Consider the following 10685-nt stretch of genomic DNA (forward strand, 5'->3'; position numbering starts at 1 on the left):
CCCAGCCAGCTGCTCTGGAGATGAAACACTTAATGCCCAGGGCAGGTTCTGACCCTGTTTTACACCACTGAAACCCCACTGCAATGCTCCTGGCTTTAGCCATGGGCTCCTCATTCAAATCCAGTGTGAACACATCCTCTCCTGCCCTCCATAAGCACCAGCTCCTTCCTCTGACACCCAAACCCCACTCAACATCCTCAACTCTGCCTTCAGCAGCTGCTTCATGGTCTGACTTACTTTATTCTTTTTTAAGTACACAGCACAAAAAAACCACACACAGGCCAACTTCAGAGATATTCCCACTAGAAAAATTAAATACTCATAATGCTTTTTTAAAGTGAATTGGGCCCCTTAATTTGCATCTTATAATAAGGATGTTATCGTACTGGTTTATGGCTCAGCTCTTTAGTTTCTATCTCTCAGGGGCTAGATTTCCCCTCATGAGTTCAATAGATGTCTGTGAACTAATGTAATTTTTTAAAAGGCTTTTCTTCTGTGTTAACATTACAACCTTTATGAGTTAAAGGTTCTCCTTGCCGGAGCACAGGGCTGTGTTGGCATTCCAGAGCCAGGCTCCCACACTCCTGCCAGGAGGATGCTGCAACCTGGGGGTTAATCCTGGGCAGCGGATGGAAACCTTCCTCACCTCCCCACACCGAGCAGAGCTCTCCAGTGTGCTCCCTCTCTTACATTTGGCTTAATTATAAAACATTGTCACTCGAATATTAAAATAATGTTTAATACACAGAAGGGAATAAGCCAGTCCGGAAAAATGCATAATTTCCCTGCACCTGCCCTGGTAGTCGCACGCAGTGAGCTCTGTTCTTTTCCTCCCTTTCTGCTGACTGTCTCTCACAGCAAGGCTGGGGATACGCTTCCGAGATGTTTTAAGAAGCATTTAAGAGCCGGCGAGGCTTTCCCCACCTCCGCACCATCATCCTCTGATCCCTCACCCCCCGGGAGGGCGGAGCAAGGCCGGGGTGGGATTTGTCCTGCTGTCCCCTCCCAGCCCCGCGCCCGGTTCGGCGGCAGCCGGGACTTCAGGAGGGAGAAAACAGCAGCGACTTGCCTAAATCCCAGAGGACGTTTTTAAACTTGCCCGAATTAGGGCCCAGGGGCGGATGCTCAGCGTTTCAAAACAGCCGGGCTCCGAAGTGCTCAAACACGCCGCGAGCAGGAGCGATGTCGAAAATGCCAGTCCCTGCTTTAATGTACCCCGGGATCATTCATCACCTCCACACCTTATTTTATATTGCCAGGGCTCTGCTTTAAATAAGCTTTTTTTTTTTTTTTTTATTATTTTCCCTCCCCTTTAATCACTACAGCTGCAGAAGGTGCTGTCTCTTCAGCAGGGGAGAGAGGGAAATAAAAAAGAAAGAAAGAAAAAAAAAGGAGAAAAACAGCTAAAAGGGGATTTTAGGGAACAAAAAAAGGCAAATGGAACAGCCAGGTGCAGAGCAGCTCCCCAAGGGATGTTCCTCCCAGAAGCCTCCGAATGGAAAAGCCAAAGCTCAGGGGAGCGTGCCAGGCAGGCAGCAGGCAAAAGGTTTGTTGTTGGAAGGGGAATATAAAAAATAAGTTTTATCCATAGTGGAACCAGGCGGACAAGGGTGTTTGGGGACAGCAGTACAGGCAGGGACCCCACTGCCCACCAACGGGGGGTTTCATGGACACAAGCCACGGAACAAGGGTTACCAGAGGACACCCTCAGCCCAGAGGGAAGGGGGACAGAAGTGTCACAGCCATCAGGCTCTGCCTGTCGACGCAGAGCTGCAAGAGGAGGTCAGGGAAAGGACAGACACTCACATGAAGAAATAAAAAGAAAGGTTTTTTTAGGGCTCCATCCCCTGCTCCCTCCCTGCCCTGAGTGTCCCAGGTTTGCAAGGGCACAGCTCTATATAAAGAGGGTCCTGGCATTCCCACAGGCACTACAGATGCTCAAGAAGCACGTTCAAAGCCCCATTTTCTGCTGCCTGCAGGAGTCCTTCACAGGAGGCCCCTGGCCACCAAGGCCTTCACCCAACCTCTCGTGTACAGATCCAGAGAAACCTGACAGAAAGGGTTAAGCAGCCTGTGGATGCTCTGCCTGTGCACTCACCACCTGGAGCGGCTGCTCTCACAACTGGGAACCATTAAAGGTTTAGCATGAGCTGGTGCAGGTGGGAGAGCTTTTTGGCTGCGGGCTCTTTGATGCACTGGGCTTGGCAAGCCCTGGGGATCATCTGCCAGGCCACAGGGGGAGACCACATCTTGCCCAGGGGACCCTGTCGCTGAGGTCAGCCCCTCACTGGCTCCATGGGCTTGGGCAGGGGTCTCACTGCTCCAACTAAACCTCCTCACAGAGGGAAGAACTCCTGCCTGAGCCTTTGAGGTTGAACTGAGCCACATCGTGCCAGGGGGGGAGGTGTCCAAAGGAATCGCCTTCTTCGCGCCGCTTAAATCAGGGTGCTGTAAAACGTGAAAATAACTTGAAAGGCAGTAGCCCCAATTTATTAATAGCAAGTATTTATTAGCCTCCTTGATTTACAGTACGTTTCTGAAAAGTCATCAAGTCCATCACATTCTTCAGCACGGGGGCTGAGGTGTTTTTCTTGGTCAACACAATATGGAATATAGATCCGAATATGAGAAGCCAAATACAACCTTCATTTTGCATGCACATATCCCACCGACGGGAGGCCCGTAAATGAATCCTGTATAGCCCTTAGACACATGCAGACATTGCGGGGAGAGGCGGGAGCTTCTGTACATCACCACTGGAAACCCGGAGGGTCACGGAAATCGCCAGGGGAGAACCATTCAGGGCTAGAGCAACCTCGGGAAGCGTCGCAGCACGCACACCCCAGCCACGAGAAGGAGGTGGAAATCCACTTTATCACCCTGCTTCTGGGTTTTGGTATGAGAAACCACCTGTCCATCCAACCCCCCCCTCACTGCAGTGTTCGACGCTCACACAGCACAGGCACCTCCACCCACCTGTTATCATCCCTATTCCCAGATTTTTTTTTTTCCCCCTCCCACCCTCACACGGGGCTTTTTTGCCTGCCCACACTGCTCTATCCATCACCAGGGCACACGAGCACCTTCCCCGCTGGAACCGCAGCCGAGCCAGCATTCCCAGGGATCACGTCCTGCTCGTTAGGGGAGGCCGGGCGAAATTAAATTGGGGCCCACTGGTTCTGCCATCTGAACTTCATCACTGCTAAAGATGCAATAAAAGTAATGGCAACGACGAGCAAGCCTCTACCAGATGTGTAACTCTATCCAGGGAGATTAAGGAGTAAGAGCCATATTTGGGGTTTGGGAGGGTTTTTTTTGTTGTTGTTGTTGTTCTCCCCTTTCCACAGCTCCATCTTTCCTTGGGAATAATTGGTTATTTGGCCCCCTGTAGAAGATGAATGTTAAGAGGGTGGTTTTTGAGGGGGAGAGGATTAGGATGGAGGGGCAACAATGTTTAATTGACTTGAAGCAGGTACAACACACAACTGAATGTTGATGCCTAATCGCACCTGAAATGGGAAAACTGGGTGGGAGGAGAAGCAGAGAGTGAAGAAAAAAGAAGCAAATGAGGCACCACTCATTTTTGGGGGCACTGGGGGTTGTTCAGCTCACTCCTCAATAAGATTTTATAGTGGGATCAGGTGAAATACCCCAGCAGAGCAGGGAGCCCTGGAACAGCAGTGATGTTTAGTAGGACCTCTGCCTCACCACCAAAAATCCACAGGTAAAGGCTCATCCCTGGGTCTCACCAGCACCCAGAGAGCTCAAGCACACGCAGAACACAAGAAATGAGATGAAAAACTACAGAGCAAAGAGCACAGTTGGTAAGATAACCTCCAGCAGCCCAAGGAGGATGGAGCTTCTCTCCACCTTCCCCAGAGTCCACAGTCACGTTGCCATCCACCAACACCAGGATGCTCCCCAGCCTGAGGCTGCTGCTGGCCCCACAGTCACTTGGGGGACCCAACACAAAGCTGGGGTTGAAACAAAACCCAGGGAGTTTGGGAGTGTGGCTTGAAAACTCATTCAGAGGATTTAGACCTGCTTTCAGATCCCTTCTGGAGAAAGGTCTCTCATCTCTCAAAAGCCTGCAACCCAAATGCATCGCAAATCCAAAATATATATTATTTTGAAAGCAAAACATAAGTTAAACTTCACAAAATACTTGACCTCTGCTGCATTTTAGTGTCAGGAAAGTGTGCTTAGAAATCAAACACAGCACAGTCAAATCACCTCCCAGTCTCCCAAAGCCTCAGAGCTAAGCTGGGTGATTCCCAGGTATCCCAGCATTTACAAGAGGTTCTCAGCACAGACATTACACCTGTTTGTAACTTTAAGGCAACATGAATTCTGAAGATGTTTTAAAAGTCCTAAGAGCTAGGGGAGAGCTTAACACCTATATTAAAAAATAGACATTTTAAGGACTATTTCATTTTACCTTCAGCACTTCAGGAGAAGACAGGTATCGCTTCTGTGCTTGGCAGAGCTCATTCAGCCGTCACCTCTCTGTTATTTCCTGCTTTTCCTGGGAGAAACCCCTGCCTCACACTGGCTGCTGAAGGGGAGACAAGCCAAGCCAGAGATAGCAGAGCACATCACACTTATTCCACCAGGCAGAGCAGCAAAAAAAAGCACCCAGCTCACTGAAACCTCTTATAAAGCAGCTTCCCCTCTGGCCTGGGACAGGCCTGATGTAGATATGAACCAGGTGAGTCCTGATTTGCAGTCTGGAGGAGAGAGCAGAGCACCCCCCTTGGCAGTTAAAAACTCAATTAGCCCTAATCTGACACAGCTGCCTGGTGCAGATACTCCAGGGCAGGAATGGGGGTGCCAGTAGCTAATGGAGCTGCTAAATCCCCCCCCTAGCTGTGCACTCACAATCAATAGGATGCTTAATCCAACAGGATTCGCCCTTCCAAGGCTCAAAACCCCCTCATGAGCAGACATGGAGGTGGTAGCACAGGCTGGGACACGAAGAACCTTTAAAAACATCTCCTAATGATGAAAAAGAGCTGAGGGTGTGCGTAGAATTTTGGGTAGTTTGACCTCAAAGACCAAACCACCTTAAAAGAAGCAGCAATAGGTCCCTTTGGGTCCCTGTGCACCAAGTCCTCCAGGCTCCCAGTGTGGCACCCCTGGGAGCTGCTCCTTCCTCCCACCCTGCCCCCTTGCCAAATTTTAAGGTACCAAAGTGTCTGTGCTTGTGCTGTGCCCAGACCACCATGAGAACTAGAGCCCAAGGTTTAAAAAAAAACCAAAAAACAACAAAAGAGCAACCAGCACCCATGGAAAAGGCAACATCGTTTTCCCTATGGGCGTTTCGCCAGGAGAGAGTCACCCCAAGGGAGGGCCTCACCCAGATTTTAAGGAAGGAGCTGAATTAAACAGAAATGAGATCAAAGTTCATCCACGAAGCCAATAAATACACTGGCCCCTGCCCCACGACTCGGCTCCGTCCCGCTGATCCTGGCAGCCCGACACAGCCAAGCAGCCACTCCACTCGCTACCCAGCTGGTTTCTTTCACCAAATAAGGTCCATTCCCACTCGTCGGCACAGACATGAGCAGCTACAGCCTATAAATCCCATCGGAGACAGCGCACGAGCTCACACTTCACCCACCCCCTGCTCAGCAACGCGCTGGGCCCCCAACCAGCAGCTCCAGGCGAGGGATGAGCGGCACTGGCCAAGCAGGGAAGCTCGTGCCCCCTGTGCAAAGTCTGGAGCACTCCATGGCAGACACCAGGACGCCGAGCTGGCAGCAGGTGCCCCAGCTCAGGGCAGGGCTCTGCGTCCCCTGGCACTGACAGCATCCCCGTAACAAGAGTGTTGCTTCTCCCCGAATCTGCCCCCTCCTTGCACAGACGCTGACGGGCATTACAGACACCACCAGCCCCGAAAGCACGTGGTTTAACAGCAGAAATGTTAACACGACAGCTGGCATTCATCAGGAAGAGGTGGGTAATGGAGGAGGGAGCTGGGAGGACCCTCCCACCCCATCAGCATCACCAAACGCCAGCGGGGGTTCACCAGCACTCAGGTGCCATGGCCATAAACCCAGCTCCTGGTCCAGTTACGTGGGACAGGCCTGTCCCCTGCGGCCGTGCAGCCCCTCGCACCAACACCAGCCCTGGTGTAAACTCAGCACTTGGTTTCCTGCAGCCGACACGGAGTACAAAGTCATACCAACCGCCTGGCCCTTGTTGGCATTAAAAATTAAAGACAGAGCAAACAAAAAACCTAAAGCTCCAACATTTATTATGGCAATTTCCCACCCACCCACAGACCTACACTGTGTTTTGTTTTATTTTTAATTCATCACAACAGATGTGCCTCCCGAGAAGTGGCACGTCACGGGGGTAACCAACAGGCCGGGTTGTCCATGAGAGCAAGACAGTCTTTTCCACGGGGAAAGGAGCTGGCTGAAGCCATCAATAAGCCCTTGACCTCGGTGGGTGGGTTTGCTTTTTTTTTTTCGTTTGTTTTTAGAAAATAAAAAACAAAAAAACAAATGACCAAAAAAAAACAACCAATCAAGAAAACCCCAAGAAAACAACCCCAAAGAAGTGTTGTACTCTATTACAAAATATAAATACGATAGTCTTGCAGGCAGGAGGAGCCCAGGGAGCGCTGCCTTCGGCGGGTGACTCCTCAGGCTCTCCCGGGAACGCGGCGAGCCAGCAGGACAGAGGCCACCTCCGGACGCCGAGACGCCGCCAGCCGCTCGCCCCAGCTTCACCTCCTCTCAGAACTTAAGTGCTCTTGAACTTCCATCCGAAAACTGCCAGACATCCGGGGCTCCCTGGGCGCTGCGCCAGCTGGGGGGGTACGCCGAACCTACAGAGAGCATGGGGACAGAGGAGAGAACAGGTGTGACACGGCCCACGGTGTGAGTCATTCTCTTATCCTACTTTTTTTTTTCCTTTGTGGGGGCAGGGGGTCTCTTTTTTGGCTTTAACAACTGGGACACCCAACTGTCACACAGGGGTACGGCAGGATGGAGCCCTTCCTCCTCTCGGGCCACACTCTCGCGTCCGGCATCCTCGGCACCACGCAGCAACCACAGGGATCACTCAGGAGGAAAAAAACCTCTGGGCTTTACTGAGACACCTGGGCAAAGGACCAAACCAGCCTGTCTTGAAACCTCCTCCTATTCTTTCCCAAAACCTCAGGGACTTCCCCCGGCACCCACAGCGCATCCAGGTGCTGGAGCCCCTCCTAAAGCTGGTAACTGTTAATAGCAGCACATGGCGGGTGTTTCACGGAGGACTCTTCCCAACTCACTACATGCTGGATGTCGCACGGCAAAAGCAAAGCTCAAGCTGCAAAGCCCCAGCAAAGCCACAGGATGTGTCACCAGGACAGCAATCATTCCCAGCTCCCCTCAGACGGAGCCCGAGGCCCATCACCAAGCACCGCGCTGCCCCACACAGCAGGCCAAGTGGTGGTGGTGGTGCTGAGGCCGGTGCATCTTCAGTGCACCCCTCAAAATCCACCTCCACAGCCCCACCAGGGAGCTGTTTATAAGGAAATTGCTTCATTACTACCTACAAGAGTGGCTGAAGGGCTACACACGAGGTGCCTGTCAGGACTAAACAAGCAGCTCCTTCCTAGGCCAGATCTTCACTGGGTGTAAACTGGAGTGCCTCCTCTGAAGGAACGAGCACGTGCCCGATTTCCCCCCGGGGAGGGCTTGTTGCTGCCTGGTGCCTGAGCCCAACAGGTTTCCAGGCTGATGTTAAAGCTGGCTGAGGCTTCCAAGGCAGCCAAGGGCGCTGCAGCCACCCCAGCTGCAAGCACACCACCGCTGCAAACCCTACATCCCGCCAAGGGGCACGGAAGCTTGGGGTTCCCCCGTGCCTCCTGCCCCTCCTGGGATCCCTGTGGCTCCTTTGAAACCAGCAGCCGAGCATCTGGGCTCGGGGAGCAGCATCTCTTCAGCAGCTCTGGCAAAGAGCCCCTCTGGGCAGTATCACTCTCCTAGTCAATACTCCAATTTGCCCATGCACCCGCCAAAAATGGGTTTCAACCTTTACTGGAGGAAAAAAGAGAAGGAGGGAGCTAAAAGAGCAGCTGGTATCTCTTTTTCTTTTTTAGTACAAACTCTGCACTTAGATAAACCCCAAAACTGTTATCTCCTCAGGTATGCCAAAACCTCCTGAATGTCAAGCAAAGACATGGTATCACTTATTCCTGTGTTATCTCAGCCCTTGGAAACAAAATAAATATGAAACATCTGTACTCTAAATTCTGGATACTGTTTCAGTGCCTTCATTACATCAGTCATTCCATTTGGAGGAGACTGAACACTAATGGCGAAGGGGTCTCTGCCCCAAAACCACGCTCCTCCCCGAAAGTGGTCGGGGCTGAGATTTTAACAAGAGAGACACTGTTACCCAAATACCACTCTTATTTCTAGAGACATCATCTTTCTGCACAGAGGAAAACAGGGAAGTCTCTGGGGAGTGCAGGTCACGCGAGCACGGGATGCCAAAGCAGCTCGAGAGCACGTGGTGGGGACCTTGGACATCCACGCCCCAACCCAGCAAACTCCAGTGTGTTTATCACACCGTTAACTCATTGCCACTGGTAGAAAAACATCACGTTTTTCCCACATTCTGCTTTGGTGTGGAGGTGACAGCACGCTGTCGTTCGCAAGCTACGCCCCTGCCCAGCCGGTGTTCAGACAACTTCTCCTACAGCAGGAGCCGCTTCTCCCAAAGCTCCTTCCTCCAAACCACCGCCCCAGCCCCCTGTGTGTGGCCACAGGGCGACACAGCACCCACAGGGCTCGTTTATCTCTCCAGAAACCTGTAAAATTTAGCTTTTGGAAATGTGTAAATCGAACGCACTGCTGTGCAATTTCATCAATAAATCAATTGTACACTTTCCACTGGTTAATTCTGTAGCAGCGCAGGGAGCCCAGATCTACCTAGTGGTGCCTGTCCACGGGTCTCTATGTGGGTGCCTGTCTATATGCTTGTATAGCTGATTATTCCATATCCTAAATATAGTACAGAGAAAGGAAGTAGAGCGACGACCACCATAGGATAGACACAGGGAACAGCACCCGCTCTGAAACACAGCCAGGCTACGCTCAACCCCGGGCACACCAGCTAACCAGAGTCCTCTAGACAACATCTTGGTCATGGTCTGAACCAGCAATAAAAATAACGAGAGGAAGGGAGAGACTGGAGTCCATACAGATATTCCATGGCACGGGATCAAGAGCCGTGTCAGCAAGGCAGCTGCAAAGCGCGTCCCTGCATACACCAGCCCTCCTGGGAACAGCCAGTGTCCATCCTGACACCTCGAGCTCACCACTCTGGTGCCAGGCTCTGCCTCCCCTGCACTGTGCTAGGGATCCCTCCAGCAGTGCCTGCATCTGCACAGCTCCAGCTCCCAAAGGGGGAGCGCAGTTCAAGGGCACTGCCAGCACTTTTCCAGCCCCACTGCAAGCTCATCCTGCCAGCCTGGACAACTCAACCTTCACTCCTCCTCTCCCAGGATCAAAATGGAGCTTTATTAATTTTTTAAAAATCTCTCTTTAGAAAAGGAGCAAGTCTTTTTCTTTAGACACCTATTTCTGTCTTTTTTTAAATCCCAAAGTTCCCCTTCAGAAGGCGCCGGGCAAAATACAGGCAACAAACGATGCCATCACAGGAAGACAACAGAACAACTGGAAGGTTTTACAAAAATCAAAAAAAAAAAAAAGGAAAAGAAAAAAATAAACCTTTAAATCCATTACACTAGGAACAGCAAGAGACAGTATCACAGCGGTACGTGCTTTAATAAAGTAAAGAGATGCTGCAACATGCAGTATTTGTCAAACTGACAACATACACAGACCCCTAAGGGGGGACAGGGGGGACCTGAACTCCGGGTTTTAGAGACAAGGCACATAAACCTGAGATTCCCACCAAAAAAAATAAAAGCCCAGTGGAGAAGAGGGGGCAGCTCCCAGCTCCAGCCAGCAGCGGTGCCGGGAGCTTTGGGTTGGGGTCAGCGCAATCCCGGAGCCGCGGCGTTAAGATCTCAGCCCCCCGAGAGAGAAATCAGCTCCTGCCCACGTGGCTGATTTCACCCCACATCCCCCAAAGCAGCTGGGGATTTGGGGAGCCTCTGGGGGGGCTGCAGAGCTTTTTGTTTGCTCACCTCTTCTGCCAAAGCACTGCCAGGCAGGGAGGGAAGTCCCTGCTGCAGACCGAGCGAAGGCCAGGGATGCCGCAGGCTATCGTACGGTGAGGGGGTCACAGCTCAGTCCTGAACTAGAGGGGAAAAAAAAAAATCCCAAAACTACGGGTCCAGATTGCAAATGCTTTCCACTGGTCAGAAAGCAAACTCCTGAGCCCAAAAATCCTCTTCCTGGGCAGAGGCGGCTTGATTTAAGGCCAAGCTGGGTGGCGGGCGCTCCTCAGGGATAGGAGCACGTCCCCCAAAACGCCCCTGCACGGGACCTTCTCCTACATCCTGCTGCTGGAAGCCACCTCCAGCGTGTGTCAAATGAGGACACCAGAAGCTGACACTGTGTACTTTAAGGTTTTTTTTTTATTTTTTCAATAAAGGGACAAAATGGGTGTATGAACAGGATAATGCAGACAACTGCCAAAAAAACACAGACAGTGGTTTTTCCAATAGAACTTAACAAAGACCAGAAACAAATACAATAAAAAGCCAGGTTGTAATG

General features: G+C 51.4%; 1 protein-coding gene across 5 annotated transcripts in view; it reads right to left on the bottom strand.

Moving 5' to 3' along the window:
• Window positions 1–2491: 2491 nt before the first annotated feature.
• BCL11A (BCL11 transcription factor A) overlaps window positions 2492–10685 on the bottom strand; it is a 76714-nt gene continuing 68520 nt past the window's right edge. For 3 of the 5 annotated variants that reach the window (XM_050315605.1, XM_050315603.1, XM_050315606.1), the window contains exon 4: window positions 2492–6835. In XM_050315605.1, the coding sequence (XP_050171562.1) occupies window positions 6734–6835 (102 nt within the window). In that variant the 3' untranslated portion in view covers window positions 2492–6733. The other 2 variants (XM_050315602.1, XM_050315601.1) reach the window with 2 other exon arrangements.

Source organism: Myiozetetes cayanensis, unplaced genomic scaffold (genome assembly GCF_022539395.1).
Source record: "Myiozetetes cayanensis isolate MyiCay16 unplaced genomic scaffold, myiCay2020 scf2-11, whole genome shotgun sequence".
NCBI classification, from domain to species: Eukaryota; Metazoa; Chordata; class Aves; order Passeriformes; family Tyrannidae; genus Myiozetetes; species Myiozetetes cayanensis.